This window comes from Capsicum annuum, unplaced genomic scaffold, assembly GCF_002878395.1.
Source record: "Capsicum annuum cultivar UCD-10X-F1 unplaced genomic scaffold, UCD10Xv1.1 ctg1001, whole genome shotgun sequence".
In the NCBI taxonomy this organism is placed as follows: Eukaryota; Viridiplantae; Streptophyta; class Magnoliopsida; order Solanales; family Solanaceae; genus Capsicum; species Capsicum annuum.
Window position 1 is genome coordinate 205,013 of NW_025814925.1, and position 20,305 is coordinate 225,317.

At 33.1% G+C, this 20,305-nt stretch overlaps 1 protein-coding gene across 2 annotated transcripts; it reads left to right on the forward strand.

Moving 5' to 3' along the window:
* Nucleotides 1–4,887: 4,887 nt before the first annotated feature.
* Nucleotides 4,888–11,284, forward strand: LOC124890029 (glutamate dehydrogenase A). 2 transcript variants are annotated; one of them, XM_047401923.1, is made up of 9 exons: nt 4,888–5,370; nt 7,237–7,350; nt 8,801–9,022; nt 9,128–9,202; nt 9,314–9,430; nt 9,524–9,774; nt 10,055–10,130; nt 10,208–10,294; nt 10,916–11,284. In XM_047401923.1, the coding sequence occupies exons 1-9, from the start codon at nt 5,263–5,265 to the stop codon at nt 11,099–11,101; spliced, it is 1,236 nt and encodes a 411-aa protein (XP_047257879.1). In that variant the 5' UTR covers nt 4,888–5,262; the 3' UTR covers nt 11,102–11,284. The 2 variants fall into 2 exon arrangements, with proteins under 2 accessions (XP_047257879.1, XP_047257880.1); XM_047401924.1 differs by lacking the exons at nt 4,888–5,370; nt 7,237–7,350 and adding an exon at nt 8,265–8,512.
* The last annotated feature ends 9,021 nt before the right edge of the window (nt 11,285–20,305 follow it).

Sequence of the window (20,305 nt, forward strand, 5' to 3'; positions counted from 1 at the left end):
ACTTGTACCGATATTGATGCCTGAAGAATGTGAAACTAGATGGAATGCTATGTATGATTTTTTAAAAACTTGTTATAAATATAGAGTTCCTATTACACTATCTTTTAACCAATATTGTGGTTCGTTTGTTGATCTGCTGATTGCATGTTACATGATTCTAATTGGGTTGTAATTAATGATCTTGTTAAGTTTTTGAAAAAAATTTATATAGCTACAGTTGAATTTTCCGGTGCTTATTATCCTACTATTTGTAATATTTTGGCATATATAACCGATATTTCTATTTCACTCAAAGAATATAAAAATAAAGAAGGTAACAAAGATGTTGTTGGTGCCATGTTTGCTAAATTTAAAAAATATTTTTTTTCGATTCTTCCTATTTACTTGGTTGGTGCTATGCTTAATCCGTGCATGAAATATAATAATATGTGCCACTTTAGTACTATTATTTATACTAATTTAGAAATAAATACTAACAATGCTTTTCAACAAGTACAACCTGATTTGTGGACTGCTATGGGTGATGCGAATGAATAGATAGAAAAATAATATAATCATTATGTTGATTTAGTTGATTTAGCCGTACCTACAAATATCACTACAACTGTCGCTCCTCATCCTCCCGATGAGTCATCATCTTCTAAAAGGCCCGCACATAGTGTTTTTTCTGATCACTTTTATGATTTAAATTGTTGGAACAGTATCGATGAGGGAGCTTACACATCAACTTATTGGGAAGAGCTTAAGTATTATCTTCGGTCGCCGATAGAGGATCGCAGACGAAAAATCAACGCGTTGGATTGGTGGAGGAGTAATGAAACACAATATCCTATGCTTTCAAGATTAGTTAGAGATATCTTGAATGTTCCAAAGTCAACCGTTGCATCAGAGAGTGCTTTTAGTCAAGGATGACAGCAACTTGGAGATAACCGACATTCATTGGGAAGCAATGCAATGAATGTTCTCGTTTGCCTCAGAGATTGGATTAGAGCCGAATGAAGAAATCAAGGAATGGAAGTGGAGCCAAACGACGAGCAGAGACTTGAAGAAGTTATGACTTCATGGGAGAACTCAGCAGAATCAAGTCCAATGCATGATTTTGCCCCTGTTGACTTTGACTATCCTATGCAAGTTCCCGCTAATATTAACATGAATGATTTGGAGAAAATGATGCAAAATTTGTAGATTTTTCATTCATGTAAATTATGAATCATTTTGCAATCAATAAAATTCAACATTCATTCACTCTTTAGTCCTTACTTTGTAATTTTTTCCATTTAATGATTTAAATTGAATTTCTAGTTTAAATTAAAAACTTAGTTTTAATATATTATTAATTTACTATTAAGTATTATACTATTATTAATTTATTATATTAATTAGCATATGTTTTATTTTAAATAGTGTATATATTTTCTAAAATAGTATATATTTAACGTATATATGTGTATATGTTTTATAAATTAGTGTATAACTATATATATATAGTGTGTGTATATATTGTAGTATATATATATTATAGTATATTTTATTTAAAGTAGTACGTATATATTGAATGATACGTATATATTGATTGGTACGTATATATGTGTATATATCTTCTATAGACGTATATATTTAACGTATACATGTGTATATGTTTTATAAATTAGTATATATATCATTATATTGTAGTATATATCTTGTAGTATATGTTTTATTTAGAGTAATATATATATTTAACTAACGTATAGTCACATACACGATTACACGTGTAATTGTATATGTGTATATATTTTTTAAATTCTAATGTAGTATATACTACATATATAGTGTATATATATTGTTTAATGTATTTAAAATGTATATAGATAGGTATATATAGCATATATTGGATTTTTTTTTTATTTTTTTGACTGATTTTGACTGAATTTCTAACCGAGTTTGACAGGATTTAGGTGGGTTAGACCGGGTTGGGCTAAGTGGACCGTTTCATAATAGTTTTTAAAACATTTATTGTTTAACTCGGACCCGGTTCGACCCACCTAACCATAACCCGGCCCAAATCGACCCACAACCCGGCTACCTGGCCCGACCCACTTGACACCCATAAGTGGCATGCACTCGAAGAATTTGCTACATTAATTCATGTAATTTTGATAATTCTTTTATAATATCCAAATTGGATTCGCAACTTTCTATTTATGAAAAAAAGTGTGTGCTAATGATTGCAGGGAGGGGTGTGGGAAGGTGGGAGGGGATTGTCTGATATCTTTCTCTCCTTTTTTTTTTGGTTAATAATATCTTTCTCATTATTTATAATGCATGAATTGATATATGGAACCACTTAATTTTAAAGTAATTTTTTTTTCTTTAATTTATTCCTCACGTTTTTTTTTGTTTTTTCAAGGTATCCCCACAGTCGGTAGTCGTGAGACTAATCTTCCGTTCCTACTGTCAGCGCACTAAGCGATAGAAAACTAGTCACAGAGTTTTTTCATTCACCAGAGGTGGGAATCGAATCCCCAATCTCTTGCTTAAGGGATGAGGTGCTGAACCACCACACCAACTCTTGTGGTTATTCCTCACGTTATTAAAATGGGCAGTAATATATATTGGTCACTTATTGATAAATTCATTATTGAAAATGGCACATAATTTTTTGGGATATATCTCAGTAAATATAGGCTCCTAATTATCTTATTTAATCTAAGTTTCAATTAATTACAATTCATAATCCCCTCTTGCATATTAATTATTCCTAATTACAATCCATAGTCTCTCTCATGTATTTGCTCTCGTTTTCTATCTTCTATTATTCTCCTTTTTTTTTTATTTTTCAAATTTTTTCCCTTTTTTGTTGTTTTCGCTTTCTTTTTTCAATTTTTTATTTATCATTTTCTTTTTATTTTTTTTCTTTTCATTATTTTCTCCTTTTTTTTGTATTTTTCCTCTATTTTCTGTTACTCTTTTCTTTTCTCCTTCCTTTTCTCTCATTTCTCTTTTTTTTTTTCTTTTTTCCTTTTTCATTTTTCCTCCTTCTGTTCATTTGTACGAACTAGCAAACACAAATACAAGTGCGAACTATAAATACAACTATAAATGCGAACTATAACATACAAATACAAGTGCGAACTATAAAATACAAATATAAATGCGAACTATAACATACAAAAACAAGTGCGAATTATCATTTGTATCTTTTAATTATTGAAAAGGAACGATTGATTTTCTTTCTACAAATATTTGTTTGTATTTATTAATACGAGTTGTATTTATTGACACAAATAAATATAATTTAAATTTCTATACAAATGCAATATATACAAATACATATTGTATTTGTAAAATCATTTGTTTCATTTGTTTGTAATTATATTTGCATCAAGTGATATTTATTTATTTATAAATTTGAATGATAATTTTGATATACAAATACAAAACGGTATATTTATATCAAATGATACATTACATATTGATATATTTTAGAATCAATAAAATACAAGCATTTACTTGTTAGTATACAAATACGAATGATAAATTGTACATAGTCACAGCTAAATACAATATGCAATCAATTTACAAATACAAATACAAAATAATTCTTTAAAAATAAAAAGGAATCAAAGAAAATAAAATACAAAGACAAGTATAATCCAAATATAATCTAAATATACAAACATAATAAAATCATAATATAAACATAATCCAATATAACATGCAGCAAATTATAAAATTCAAATACAAAACAGTTCTTTAAAATATAAGTGCGAATTATATAAAATATAAATGATGGTGCAAACTAATAAATACAAATACAAATGCGAACTATAAAATATAAATAAAGCACGAACTTTAAAATACAAATACAGTTGTATCAATGAATACAAAAATATAAATGACGGTGTGATTACAAATATGATAAACAATTGTGGTATTTACGTTATCATTCATGACTTGTGCTCGGCTAGTAATATTTTTTAAAAATACAAAAAATATAAAATAGAACAAAAAAATAATAAAGAAAATAAGTACAAAAAAAAAATGAAAAAATCAAAGAAGAAAAGAAAAGAAGAAAGAGAATAGAAGTTAGGGATTAACGAGAGAAAGAAAGAAAAAAAACAAAAAAAAACAGGAAAAAATAAAAAAAGAAGAAGAAAAATGAAAAACACGAAAAAGAAAAAAGTATAAAAAAATAATGGTATTGTTTTTGGCCAGACTAAATATATAATGTGTTTTTTTTGAAGATAGACCACTGAATAAAAGTGAATACAACGACTGAAAATCAAATATGACTATAAATAATAATTACGTAAAGTATGACTATAAAAGGAGAATTTTATAACAAATTGTGCTATTTCTGAAAGATACCCAATTTTTTTAAGTTCTCACACATGAAGGAGAGTGAGATCACTCTCAAGGCCACTTGACAATTTAGAGAATTTTACGCAGAAATATTAAAGTTCAATAATATTAAACCAATAAAATATGAATAATTTTTTTTTAGGTATTAACTCTAATTCTTATAGATTATATTTTCCATAAAAATTGATTTAGGCCAAAAATGGCATATTTTAAAATAAAAATAAAAATTGATTTAGGCCAAAAATGGCACATGTATTTGGTAATAAAAAAGAGAGAAAAAAGAGGAGGGGTATATGGCTGTACAGTATCCCAAGGAGCTCGTGATCCCATTTGTAATTATCAGGAAAAAAAATCGAATTTATTTCAATAATTTGATAATTAATTCTACCTGTGATAATTAATCATGTGATAAAGTATTTTATTAATTTTATCTCTATCAAATATGAATATGAGATAAACTCATTCAAAATTAATTTTCTCTTATTCATCACATCAAACGAGTCCTTACTATTATATAAAAGTAGTTTATTTCAAGAATTTAAGATTAAGAAAATTACCATTTTTATATTTATAACTTTTTTTTTTCACAAAAAAGAAAAAACTCAAATTTACTTCGACGATAATCACCACTTCTTTTGTGATTAACCTAAACCCATATTCATTACACTTAAATCTCATCTTAATTAACGTTGCCTCCTTACCCATTAATATCATCATCATCTTAATTAAATCTTATCGTAATTAGCATTGCCTCCTTACCCATCTAATATCGTCGTCATCATCCTTAATAACTATATAAGTATTGTTTCAAGAAATCAAGATCACGAAAATTCCATTTATTTATTTTTTTCATAATCTTGATCCTACTAGACATTTTGGTGATCTTGTTTATTTTTTCCAGTAATATATAAGGCAGCTATGAATGCACTTGTAGCTACAAACAGGAACTTTCGTCAAGCTGCTAGAATTCTTGGTTTGGACTCCAAACTTGAAAGGAGTCTTTTGATCCCTTTCAGAGAAATTAAGGTACATAGTACGAATTAAGTTATGCATATTACTCATCTGTCTCAATTTATGTGACACTTTTGTGATTTCAAGATTAAACAAGTCTTTATTTGATCGTAAATTTTTAATATATTTTTCTTAAATATTTTGAACCGTTAATTATTGTAATGGATAGTGCTTGCTACACTCTAGCCTCTCCGCAGTCTAGTTTGTGGGACTACACTTATAAGTTGTTGTTGTTTGTGATTTAAACTATTTCATGTAGTTCCTAGATATCTAAATAGTTAGGTTCGAAGGTTCAAAATTGAGAGGACGTTATGCGGAAGCTTGTAGCTTGCAAACTATTTGAGACGATAAATAAGATGACAAGAAAAACATACTAAAACATAAAATTGTTGATATGATTCGGCCAATTGGCTTACATATTAAAAACCTAAATTAAAAAAAAATAAATAAAACTAATGAGAGATAAAATCTTCCTATACTTTTGCTATTGTGTTATGACTTGAGAAAATAGTTGTTAAAAGAAAGAATAAACCTAGTAGAAATAAGAGATTTCTACTAAGAAGTCCTTTCCAAAGTGAAACACAATTATGGTAGAATCCAAGTAAGGTAAGATCAAATTCAGGAAAAATTCTAACATAAATTACTCCTATATCCCAATTTACGTGACACTTTTGTAATTTCAAGATTAAAAGAATCTTTATTTGATCATAATTTTTTAATTTATTTTTTTAAAATATTTTGAATTGTTAATTATTGTGACTGATTGACTTGCTACACTCCACCCTCTCCGTATCCCAATTTGTGGGAATACACTTGATGTGTTGTTGTTTTTGTTTGTGACTTGAACTATTTCATGTAGTTCCTAAATATGTAAATTGCTCGTTTGTCTCAATTTACATGACACCTTTGCAATTTCGTAATTCAAATGAGTCTTTCATTGATGTAATTTTTCACATATCATTTAAATATTTTTAATTGTCAATTATTGTGAAGCAATCTTTGAAAGAAATATAGGATAAGGCTACATATAATAAACTCTTGTGGTTTGGCTTTTTTCTAGACACATAATGAGAGTTTTAGTGCACCTGGCTGCACTTTTTTTAATTATTGTAACTTACAGGACGTTTATGTAGTTTTCAAATATGAATTTTATTTCAAAAATTTAAAAATTCCATGATCAACTTCACGAGCAAAATTAAACTGCTTGACTCTTGAAATTGAAGCGGTGCCACATAAATTGAGTCTGAACAGGTACATAGAATGAATATTGTGATGTATATTAGAGTAAAGTTTCAATCTTTATTGAAGAACAGGTATATAGAATGAATTACGAGATGTATAAAAGTGTAAAGTTTCAATCTTTTTTTGAAGAACAGGTATATAGAATGAATAGTGTGATGTATATTAGTGTAAAGTTTCAATCTTTTTTGAAGAATTTTTTGTTCTGATTGAAACTAAGGTGGAGAAGGGTGATCTTGTTCTCAAAGAACTCAATTTTCCTATTTATTTTCTTCTCAAAATTTTGAAGAAACTACTACAACTACAACAACATACTCATTGTAGCCCCACAAGTGGGGTCTGGGGAGGGTGGGGTGTACGCAGTTCTTACTCCTACCTTTGTGGGGTAGAAAAATTATTTGCGATAGATCCTCGACTCTAGGAAAACTTTTTTTTCAGAACAAGATTTCTAAAACTACTGAAATGTGTTAAAGTCTGAAAAAATCATCAAAGAGTGGACAGTTTTATTTATTTGTTGAGATACAGGATCATGTTGAAATGTATAATTGTTTTGCTCAAAGTTTAAACTTATAAGTAGGTGAAAATATCTGTTTATTATTTTGTTATGGAGCAGATTGGTTGATGAATTTTGTATTTGATCAGGTAGAATGCACAATTCCCAAGGATGACGGGACGTTGGTTTCCTATGTTGGATTTAGAGTCCAACATGATAATGCTCGCGGACCCATGAAAGGAGGAATCAGATACCATCCTGAGGTTATCTTTTCCCATGTTCCTTCTTCATTTTGTCCTTTTACTTCAATGTCTTAACTTATTGCTTCTCTTCTGGTTGATTGAGTTTTTCTAGCAATAAGAATCTTTCATTTTGATGCCACATGTGATGCGAATTTGTTCTCTATTGACATAGTATAACATTCAATGATGAATCCCTATGCTGCTCGGACTCTTCAAAAATGTTAACGGGTGCTTGTCGGATTCTCCAACAATGATGTATTTTTGAAGAATCCGACACGTGTGCGGCATCAAAAGTGAAGAGTCCATGCAGCTGAATCCTCTTCATTTCCTGTGGCTCTGCTACTGATTCTAGATAATCATTGACTAGAAAGGTAGAGTAATAGATACACATTTTGCACAAGACTTCAAGAGCTGTAGTCCTTCACCAAATTACAGTATAGGAGTCCTATAAAACATACAGTTAGGTCTGTGAAACTGGTAAAAAACTGACACTCCACATTTGACAGCTTTTTTTGGTCTTTCAAATTTTTATTCTCTCAAGCTACCTATCCATTTGTATTTGATTCAAAGTCAGTGTTGTATCAATATTGGTTTAGGTATAACCAGTAAAAGTAGCATTTTTATCGTAGTTGTGTCTTACGACTTTTGTTGTCTTACAATTTTTTTTACTCGTTATTTACTGTGCTTCAGTTATTACACTAGTTGATTATTGTTATTGCTCCTATTTTTGAATGCTATTTTATGTTTCCCCTATTATTTTCGATGTCCTATTAATTTTTGTATTTTTCTTTTAACTGCTCTGATGTGTGTTACTGGAGCCGAGGGTCTTTCTAAACAGCCTCTCTACCTCCATGAGGTAGCGGTAAGGTCTGTGCACACTCTACTCTCCCTGACCCCTCTTATGGGACTACATTGGGTTTGTTGTTGTATAACCTAAATGTTTCCTCTACTATGTCTAAGAGAGAAATAAAGTATGAGAACTTGTAAAATGCTAAAATTCAGTAACTTCATTGCATTCTAAGAAAACAGGATGATCTTGTTTAATCATTAAAAATTTAGTTAACAGTTGGCATAGTTAATGGTCCAAATACTAGTAGGTTCGAGTCTGAGCTGCAGCACTAGGTGTGAACCTTTATTCACCAACTTCAATGGGAAGATTACCTTGGCTATCTGTGCTTGCAGGGTAATTAAATTAAATACTAGTAGGTCTTTACATAAAAAATGTTTAGCTTTTATTTATTGGTAAGTCTGTGTTTGAAAAATGTTTTCCTCAAAGCGATTGCTTAACGTTGATTGACGTCTTCATCATTTCATGATTTTATCTCCATGAACATGTTACTTTATAGTTCTTATAGTTCAATGTACGCCACGGTCCATGGTTGTGCTGGTTACCTCTGTACTGTATACTTCAATGTTTTGTTGTTTTAGGAAATAGAATTTGCGCTGAAATGGTTTAAATTTATTTTACAAGGTTGATCTTGATGAGGTGAACGCCCTTGCTCAACTAATGACTTGGAAGACTGCTGTAGTAGATATTCCATACGGGGGAGCAAAGGGTGGGATTGGCTGCATACCAAAGGAGTTAAGTGTGAGCGAACTGGAGCGCCTTACGCGTGTTTTCACGCAGAAAATTCATGACCTTATCGGAATTAATACTGATGTCCCGGCGCCTGATATGGGCACCAACGCTCAGGTTATTGATATAGTTCTCTGATGTAACTTTGTGAACATATTCTTCTTTGTGGAGCTTCAGATTATGAAGCAAACAAATGTGCTTATGTGGTGTTTCCTACGACAGACCATGGCTTGGATTTTGGATGAGTACTCAAAATTTCATGGTCACTCTCCTGCAGTTGTGACCGGGAAACCAGTTGTAAGTTTTTGTTCAGTAAATTATTAAATTCCTAATGTGCTATTGCACTCAAACTTATCCTATCGGAATTAAACGAGTCATTTGACGACCCCTTTTTCACTATTTACCTAGGATCTTGGCGGTTCATTGGGTAGGGAAGCTGCAACTGGGCGTGGTGTCGTTTATGCTGCAGAAGCTTTTCTTGCTGAGCAGGGGAAGCAGATTAAGGATTTGACTTTTGCAATTCAGGTAGAGTTTCTAATTAGTTCAATTCTAGTAGCCATGATATTGCACAAAACAAGTCAGTTGAAATGATTCTAAATGTATTTTTCCATTCCTAAGGGGTTCGGGAACGTAGGATCATGGGCAGCAAGGCTTATTCACGAGATGGGTGGCAAAGTAGTTGCAGTTAGTGATATAACTGGAGCAGTCAAGAATCAGAATGGTCTTGATATACCATCTTTGCTTAGTCACAAAGAAGCAACAGGGAAGCTAATTGATTTCAGCGGTGCTGACGTAATGAGTTCAGATGAACTGCTTACGCACGAATGTGATGTTCTTATACCCTGCGCCCTGGGAGGAGTTTTGAACAAGTACAAACCCATTATGCTTATGAAATATTGCTTCTGCGTAATATTTCTTTTTTTAATTCTTAGTACATTCTAAAAATTGATTGTATGCACTTATTTTATTTAAATTTAGTTTTCAGTATTGGCAAAAAATAGGTATCTTCTTCTGTGTTTAAATCTGTGTGGATATAGAAACTGGAGTTCTTTGCTGCTCAGATTTCTTCCTTATTCCGTATCATTTTAAGATGTATATATGGACTTATTATACCCACGGAAGTTTTTTAATTTGTCCTTGTCTATTCAGAGAAAATGCTGATTACGTGAAGGCCAAGTTCATCGTAGAAGCAGCAAATCATCCAACTGATCCAGAAGCTGATGAGGTACCACTGTTTGCCGGTTTTCAAATCCGTTTGACTAGCATGATAATAATTTCTAACACATTACTTGTCTTCTCCAGATTCTCTCTAAGAAAGGTGTTTTAATAGTTCCCGACATATATGCCAACGCCGGAGGTGTAACCGTTAGTTATTTTGAGTGGGTTCAGGTAAAAAAAATCTTTCTATACGTGACATCCTAACTCTTTGTGCTTTATATTACCGCATAAAACACATGTAGAGTTATTTTGACGATTACTTAAAGCTCAAATTGACATATCGCTAAGATATTGAAGTATACCGTAAGACCTCTCTATAACAGTCATACTTTATAACAACATTTCACTATAACAACCTAGTTTTCTTTGGAACCGACTTGCATATTATGTTATATTATAATATTCTATATAACATCTCGTTGTAGCAGTCAAAAAACATCCAGAAAAGAAGATGTTATTATGAAGAGATTTGACTGTATTTAGTTGGAATTGTCTAATATAGATCAAGCAGTTCTTTCCGCGTGTAAGAGTATAGTTTAGTAGGTGGCCTTACAAGTTACAGCAACTTAAATAGACAACAATCATCCGTTTCATAATTGACGACAAGTCTTCATTGCCACTCTCATCAATTACGGTGTTCAACTGCCATGTACTAATAACACCCTTGTTGCATTAGAATTAGGTGCCCATGTTCTAACGTTGTCAGTGAATCTCTTCCATGTTTTATTAGATATGTCCTCTTACAATTCTTAATTGTCCCTAAAAGCATATGGAAAACCTTTTCATGAGCAGAACATTCAAGGTTTTATGTGGGATGAAGAGAAGGTTAACAAGGAGCTGAAGAAATACATGACAAAAGCCTTCCATAATCTGAAGAACATGTGTCAAACACATAATTGCAATCTTCGAATGGGCGCCTTCACATTGGGGGTGAATCGCGTTGCACGTGCTACACAACTGAGAGGTTGGGAGGCGTAATTGTATTCGCCTATATTGTTTGATGCCAAATAATCTTTTCCATCCTCAGCTGAATGTTTACATGATCTTACTTTTCTTGTAAGAAATGGTCTAATATTATAAACAGGAATGTTGTACTTTTAAGCTTGTTGAAAACATTAGTGAAAGCTATCAAATGCACTTGAAGCAGAATTTGTACTGACACTGCAGGTGGTGTTAGTTGTAATTGTTGCATCTCCTTTGCCAACTTGGTGAATTGGCATTGTTGACAATCTAATGAGCCCAAGCAAATTAGCAGTCGAGAGGCTAAATCAAGATTTGAAGCTTATGAGTCTAGGATTTTAGTTTTTTAAGTTGCAAGATTTTAAATTTATTGAATGAAGTTTTCTTATAATAAATGTGGATCAAAGTTAACACGTTCGGCTGAGCCCATAAGCTTAGTCTAGATCTGGCCATGATCAACACATGCTTAATCCCCTGCCTGATTTCACAGGCATACTACAACCAAAAGTGTAGTTTCCCTCCAAAAACTGTTACAACTTATATCATTTTCGAGCTAACTGGTGTTTATAAATAATCTAGCACATCAAAGATAACTTTTGTCTGAGCTCAGAGGCGGAGCCAGGATTTGAAGCTTGGGGGTTCGAACGCCCATCTCAGGGACGCGGAGGTGACGCGCATACCACTGGACTATCAGCCATGTTTGTACGGGGGTCGGACATATATAATTATACACATTTTCCAAATTTTTTAATTGTAAATATAGGGTATACGCAAAAGTTAGGGGATTCGGCCGAACCCCAATCAAGCACACTGGCTCCGCCCCTGTCTGAGCTAATGCATCAAGTTTACTCGAAAAATAAAAAACGTCTAGACAGTTCATTTTGATCTTCTGCACATTCTCAAAACATTTGTTGCTTCTTTCTCTCCAAATTGTCCACCATATATATGCTGGGACAATCTTCCATCTCTCCTCTTCCTTTGAAGCATTTCTGTCCAGGTTCCAACTACTTAGAACTCCCTTAATGCCCCTCGGTTTCACCCACCTGATCCCTTTCAGGCAAATGAACATTCTCCAAAGCTGATCTGTCCATGGGTAATGCAAAAAGAGATGGTTTATTGTCTCAACTTGCTCTCCACATAGAGAACGCCTGGAAGCCAATTGATAACCTCTTTTTTTTTTTTAAGATTTTTGTGAGTCAAAACTGCTTCTTTAGTTAGTAACCATAGAAAACAGTTTACTTCTCAAGGCACCTTAGGTTTCCAATTCATCTTCCACTCCTGTCCTGAACTTGCAAATTATAGTTGATATACCCCTCGTTAAAAAAGTGATGCATATATACTTTTGTCATTAAATAGATGGTGTATACATACCTTGTTGTCTAACAAATAGGGTATATTTACCCTTTTCGTTAACAAATTAAGTTTAACAAAAACAAAAAAAGAAATCTAAAATTTGTTTTCAAAAAAAATTACTTTACCCATTTTTTTACCCCTTACTTGAGAAAATGAAAAAGATCTCTCTTTTATTCAAACCTGATCAAATACATTTTAGGCTTAAGTAAAACAAGGATTGAGTTTTTTTCATTGGATCAGGTCTTCAGGGGTTAAATATATGGGTTAGGTAATCTTTTAACTAAAATTTACATATATACCCAAGGTAACTTTATCTTATTACAATAAATCCCATATTGACAAAGTAATTACATAAATTCCAAAGTTATTATTAAAATTCTCTATTTTTTTATTTTCTCTCATTCCTCTTATACATAAAAAAAAAAAAAAAAGGCTTCGTTTCTTTACTTTCTCTCTTTCTCATATTTGTTCCCTTTTTTTCTCCCATTAAACAACCGATTGTTCCTCCATTATTGAATCCCTTTTTTCATGCCCAAATTCAAGCAATCGTGTACTTAGAGGTTATCAATTTGTAAGTTATCAAATATTTATTGAACTTATTGATTTTCTTCACTGATTTTTGATTCTTTTTAAAACTTTACCAAATCACAATCTGGTTCGATTTTTGGTTGCATGTTTGTTTTTTATGAAATTAATTGCTTTTGCAAATTCATTCTAGTTTGATAGATCGATAATATCGTTTTTTTCATTTATTAAAAGTCAGATCTTTGTATTTTTTATTTTAAAGTTGTTAGTTCTTATTCAATATAGTATAAATTTTGTAATGGATTCTTGTCCTAACTTTAGTTTAGGCCTTAGTCAGTTAGATGCTCAAGAAGAAAATATTTTTGTTGTTGGTTTTGTTACTGATACATTTGATTGCGAAGAACCCAATTTCGCAGAGATCGTTCCAAGAACCGAAACGATTTGGTAGCCATGGAGAAATTGAAGGAAGTGACCAGTTCTAGGTCGAAGAAGTCTGCGTCAAAATCGACAAGTAATAAGAAGATTGATGATTCTGGTCAACCACGTCTTTCGAAGGTATTGATTTTATATTATTTGATTTAATACAGTAATTGATTTATTATAAGTTGATAATCATATTGCCGTATTATACAGTGTTCATACCTTATACATTACTTTATTTATAAGATTAATGTATAATATAAGTCTTCTGCTTTATATTTTATTATATTATACATTAAGAAATCGTATTACATATATGAGGCAATTTGGTTCTAAGTGGAATTATACTTTGTGAATGTATGAATACTGTATAAGGTTACATTATACATTCTGATAATATTGTAGATAATTTATGTATAAGGTGAATAGTTTATATGTATGATGTGCCATTATACATTATGAAAGATTGTATTTTAACGTATAATTTATAATATTTCATACATTATACATTAGTTATCATGAACGACCGTCACACCTCTTTTTGACCAAAAAAAAGATTAATTTTAAATGCTTCGAAAGGGTTTTCTATTATTAAGTGACAAAATGAAGATTTGTTCCGAAAAAGACTTTTTATATTCAAAACTCAGAGTCGCCACTTGGCATAATTCGGTGTGCCAAATCACCTTTGAAAATCCTTTTCAAAACGGTTTTGACTCTATAACTGATCCGCGAACAAAGATTCCAACTAAGAAGTTCTGTTGACCGAGGGGAAGGTGTTAGACACCCCTCGGATCCGCGATTTGACCACGGTCACTTGCTGGAACGTATCGTCCAATTTGACACTACGAATGTATAAACCACACAAAGCACGCAAAATAATCAATAAAGCAAAACAAAACAAAAAAATTCAAAATTTAGTGCCTAGTCCAATCATACAGTCCAAAATAAAAATGTAAAAATATATACCTACGCTAACCTACACTAATCCTAACTATGCTCCAATGCTCTACCCGATTCCTCAAACCTTCATCACGAACATCCTCCGTATACAAGATACCTCGGGGCATTCCCCGGTGAATAAATATACACAGATATTTCGAGGCATTCCCCGGCCAAATAGTAGAATTGATCCAAAAGTGATGAAACAGAACGATTCAACACACATTTCAAGTATTCATCAATCTAACGTTCTTAAATTTGCCTACCCCTATCGTTTGCCTAACAATTATCGACTTAAAACATCAGACTATCAAATTTAAATAAAGTCGATGTTTATTCCGAATCAAGCGACTATCAATGAATTAACATAAAACTAATACTCACTTTTATCAATGTTTTAATTCTCGCCCTAATTTATCCCAAACAATGATTAACACATGCTTCTATTATCTAATCACATTTCAAAATCCGAAACCAACATAAACCAACATACAACAAAGATTCAAACATCTCAAACAAATCATTCACATTCGTGTAAAAAGTAAAGGGAGGTAGGATAGAATTGGACCTCAATGCCGCTTTTAAACTCGATGTATTATTCAATTAAATTCGGTAGAATCCACACCCAAAATCTCGAATCGAACCTCAACCAACAAACCAAAATCAGTATAGAGAAATCCAACCCAAACAGATTTGAGAACCAATGAAAATCTCAAAAAGAATGTCTCTATCCGGTATCAAAAACCCCCAAAAGAACTCTACCAGAGATGAATCACGAACAAATGAAAATGAAATCCCTGAAATTTAATAGAGAACTATAAAACAGTACGAATTGGAGCTTCAGTGATCTGTGAAGGGAAAAAATTGACAGAAGAAGGGTTGGATTCCGACGGATTGGAATGTTTTCTAGCCGGAGTCGCCTGAAGATGATAAAAAATGACCGTGCTGGTGAAGGGTTTGCTGAAAAAATCGAAACGACCTAATTCATAGCTGATTCTCATTCATTTCCCCTCGATCTCACTTTTGATCTTCTCTTTTGATAGTTTTCTGTGTATATTTCCTTCTCCGGTGAACTTCCTCCCCTTTTTCGGTAAATACCCGTCCTAATGTGTATGTGTGTTTGAACAATGATGAAGAAGAAGAAATCCGATCCCTCTTTCTGTACCAGTGTTTTGAGTAAGAAAAGGAACCCAAAAATGCCCAAATCTCGTCTCTCTATGTGTATTTTCCTTGGAAAACCTATCCCTCCTCCATTCTCTCTATCCATGTATGTGTTGTATTATTCCCCAGAAAAATGGAGCTCCCCTCTTCTATTTATTGACCTCTACATATGTTCATGGAATCTTGATCCTATGTGTGTTGTGATGATGAAAAAAATGTGATCCCTTGTCAATTTATGAGCTGTGTATATGTGTGTCCAAAAAAGAATACAGAAAAGGTGAGGGAGGGGGTGTACGTAATAGGGGTGGGGTGAGGTGTCCACTTTTAGTTGGTGAGGTTGTTATTTTTTGTTATGAATTTGTTCAAGGTTGGTTATTATTTTTTGTTCTTATGTGGAAAAATTATCAACTAAAAGGGGGTGTATGGTAAAGTGGTAAATGAGTAAAAAAAATGACTTCGGGCGGGACAAAATTAGGTGTCTACAACATGCCCCCTTTGAATGTCAACACGAAGTATTTTCAGACAAAGAAGTAGACAACGAGATAGAATTTTGTGCCGATCATTATTCACAAAGCAAGAAACAGAAGGAAGGAAGGAAACCAAGTTTTGATTTTAAACATCACACTCATCCCTAATTATGAGGGAATCAAGTCACAAATATCTCAGAGGGTTGGAAGGAGAAGGACTATACCGAGTTGGAGAGTCGAGTAAGGCCCTATTGAGGTTTCGGTCTGCGGTTTTGTTATTACATCAAAAATGAAAATTACAAGTTAAAACATAAATGAAATTAGAAAAGTCCTATCTGTGCAGCTTCATTTGAACTCTTAACTTGAGTTTCATCACCCTATTCTTCAGGCGGGCTCCTGACTTGCAATTTCTTCAACTTGTTGCTTGCCTTTTAATTTCTTCACCCTGTTCTCTAGGCGAGTTCCTGACTTTCTATTTTTCAATGTGTTGACTTTCAATTTCTTCACTTTGTTGCTTGACTTTCAACTTCTTCACTTTGTTGCTTTGAATTTCCATTTATTTGCCATTGTTCTTCAGACGGACTCCTAACTTGCAATTTCATCACCCTGTTCTTCAGGCAGGCTCCTGACTTTCAATTTCATCAGTCTGTTCGTCAGACGGGCTCCCGAATTACCATTTTATCACCCCATTCAATAGTCTGGCTCCTGACTTGCTATTTCCATTTGTTGTCTTTTAATTTCTTCACTTTGTTTCTTGACTTTCATTTCTTTCGCCCTGTTCTTCATGCGGGCTCCTGAAATCACATCAAAACTAAAATAAAATTATCCCAGACCAATATTATTATAAAGAGAATTGATATTCCAGGAAAGTGAAGTTCCAAATGCAAGAATTAAATTTTTCCCCAATTTATCATAAAAGGACTTTTATGAAAGTCATATCATTATAGGAATCAAAGGGAATGACTCGACTAAAAGGTACGTCTTATAGGAATCAAGGGAATGACTCGACTAAAAGGTACGTCTTCTAGGGGTCAAGGGGAATGACTCGACTAAAAGGTACGTCTTCTAGGGGTCAAGGGGAATGACTCGACTAAAAGGTACGTCTTATAGGAATCAAAGGGGATGACTTGAGTAAAAAGTATGTCTTATATGAATCAAGGGGGAATGACTCGACTAAAAGGTACGTCTTATAGGAATCAAAGGGGATAACTCGACTAAAAGGTACATCTTATAGGAATCAAGGGGGACAGACTCGACTAAAAGGTACGTCTTATAGGAATCAAAGGAAATGACTTGACTAAAAGATACGTCTTCTAGGGGTTAAGGGGAATGACTCGACTAAAAGGTACGTCTTATAAAAATCAAAGGGAATAACTCGACTAAAAGGTAGGTCTTCTAGGAGTAAAGGTTTAATTTAAGAAGTGTATCACCTGAGGGTCGCCGAGGGATATGGAATGGTGAATTTTACCATGATTTGACTATTAAACCTGTGCAGCAACATTGCTTTCTGCATTTGTAAAAGTGAGTCATTGCAGCCCTTGATATTTATGCTTTGAAGTCCTTACTTTGAATGTAATATGTTACCTGTTTCATCAAAGAAAACTTGTGAGTTTAAAACATGGTAGCTGGTTTGTGGCTTTAGCTTTCGCGGCAATCGCTCTTTCCCTCATCACATTTAACCTTGCTTCCAACCATTAGCATATATCATTGACTTGCTGAATCATTAACTCGAACTCAGATTATTAAGAGTGACTAAAACAAACACAATATCTCTGCTTTGCCATGCTTCTCAGATAGACCCTTTAAACCTTGGTATTTCCATGAGTTCCCCAGACTTGTCTGTTGAGAAAAATTTTGCATGCCTTATTTCAGCTCACAATCATGTGCCTTTTATGTGCTGGCCTTTTGTTTTGCTTTGTGCAATTAAAGAAGCTGGTAGCCAGTTTTGAGATCCTTTCTCACTTGTTTTGACATGGACTTGACTCAAAGACAAGAGAAAAATAACAACAATTTTTTTTATTTGGATAACTGACTCAAGAAAATAAAAATATAACTATAGAAAAGAAAGAAATGACAATGAATGTCCTCATTGAAAAAGATGAAAGAAAAGTTTATCTGAAAATGACAGTCAACTCTAATGATTATGACATGCATATTAGATTAAAATGCCTGATCTTTCCATCCAAAACTCTCACAAATCTTTGTTGAGTTAATGACCCTAAAAGTGAGTTGCTTCCTTGGGCCAATTATATTCGGAGACCTCATTCGGCTAGTGGTGCCTTGAAGGGTTTCCGTCAACAAGCCTCTCTCATTTTTTTTATTACCTCACCATTGCCTTATGGTATCCGAGAGGGTTTTTCACCAATAAGATTCCCTTATTTTTATTTCTCTCAACTCACAATCGTCTCACAGTGCCCGTAAGGTTTTCACTGATAAGACTCTATCATTTTATCTCTCTCAACTTACCATCATCTTACGATGCCCATCAGAATTTTCACTAATAAGACTTTTATTTTCATTTCTCTCCTGATTCTGCTGAGGAAGACAAGTAGTTCCCAAAATGCGTCATCACACCCATTGCATGCTTAGCCTTAACATTCTCAAAGATTGATCTGAAGGTCTTTCTTTGGTTGAAACTTGGCTTTTGGACCGGGTTAGAAAGAAAGGATGGAATGGGGCCCAAATGACACTTAAGGTGGGATATGACTTACAACTTTTGGAATCGACTCAAACAATGAGGATTAACTCATGCCCCAGTTTCTTCTGACTGGGTGACTCTAAATTTTTTATTTATTTGGACCGAGCCCTGGGTAGGGCAGCCTACGTATCTCACCCCCAAAAGAGGAGAATCAAGTCATGTGTAGTTTTGACAACTTATTCTTTTTTTTGCTTGATTCTAACTTGTTCTTTTTTTTTCTTTTGACTTTTTTTTCTTTGTGATTTTTCTGACTTTAATTTCCTTGACACTCTTTTCTTCCTTCTTGGACATATTTTTTTTTGAAGCTTTTGACTCTATTCTCTTGCTCGATACTTTTCTTTTGAGCTTTGCTGGCTTTATCTTGATTCCAAAAGAGGGGTATGAAATAAAATGACAGTAAGGCTCAAATGGGGTAAACAAAGGATGACACAATATTTGGATAGCAGAATAAAATGCCTTCGTCATATCAATCCTTGAAAATACTAGTACCTAGCATGCAATGTGAAAGTGCACGATCAATATCACTTATGACATATTTTACGACACTAACTTGCCCCGAGCATGTGTTTCACCTCTTTTCTATACTTTTCAAACATATAACTCTATATTTGTTGTACATCCCTCACATTGAATGACTCATGCTTTCGTGAAGTTGATTTTCTTTCTGTTCCTCTTGATAGAATCAGCAGACACTGTTTGACCTAATTGAGCTATGTTTTTCAATTGATGACCAAGTTATTCATGTGATTCTCAAAATAATTGCCTTAATTTTCTGAAAAGGCTTCAACTTGTCACCAAATGTCTCAGCACTCTACCTATTTTCACAAATGCTTTTCTAAACTTAACCTTCTGATTCCATGTTTCATGGTTAAATTGGACTTTAAGATCTGGCTGAAAATTCCGCAAGCATGTCATATCACTAGAGTCAACATAAAATGAATTGTATAAAGAAAACAAACAAACAACACATATTTAAAACATAAAGGAAAAGGGGCAATGCATTTAGTTGAGATAAAAGATAGAAGGGTTTGAATATAAATGACAAAAAGACAAAACAAGATAGATCCCGAACTACAACCCTGAAATAATTCAAAAAATATAAAAGAAAATAAAATAAACTACCAGACCTCTTCTTAGTAGGGAGAGGGATGACTTCTCAATTGCTCAGCTTGACAACTTAGCCACTGGTTTGCATATCAGCATAACTAGAGCTACCCACACTTTCAATGTTCTGCACCATAATTGATCCATCTTGAATCATATTTTTAATTTCTCTTTTCAAATCTTAACAATCTTCAATACTATGACCCTGAGTATCAGAATGATATGTGCATCGTACATTAGGATCAAAATTTCTTGAACGTCGATTAAGAGTGCACCCAAGGAGAGGAGTGATCAGTCCCCATTGTACCAATCTCTGAAATAAACTGGCATATGACTCTCCAATTAGTGTGAAGTGATCTCTCGACTTCTGCCTCATTTCATCATTTGGCTTGGATCAAAAATCAGGCTTAGAAGGGTTTTGGTATGTTTGTGGAGTTAGATGAAGACTCTGAGGAGTTGGTGTGTTCCACTGTGGGTAAGATGGGGGTTGAACATGTGGCTGTGTGTTATATACTAGATATGGAGATGGAAGAGCAGATTATAATGGATTTTGGG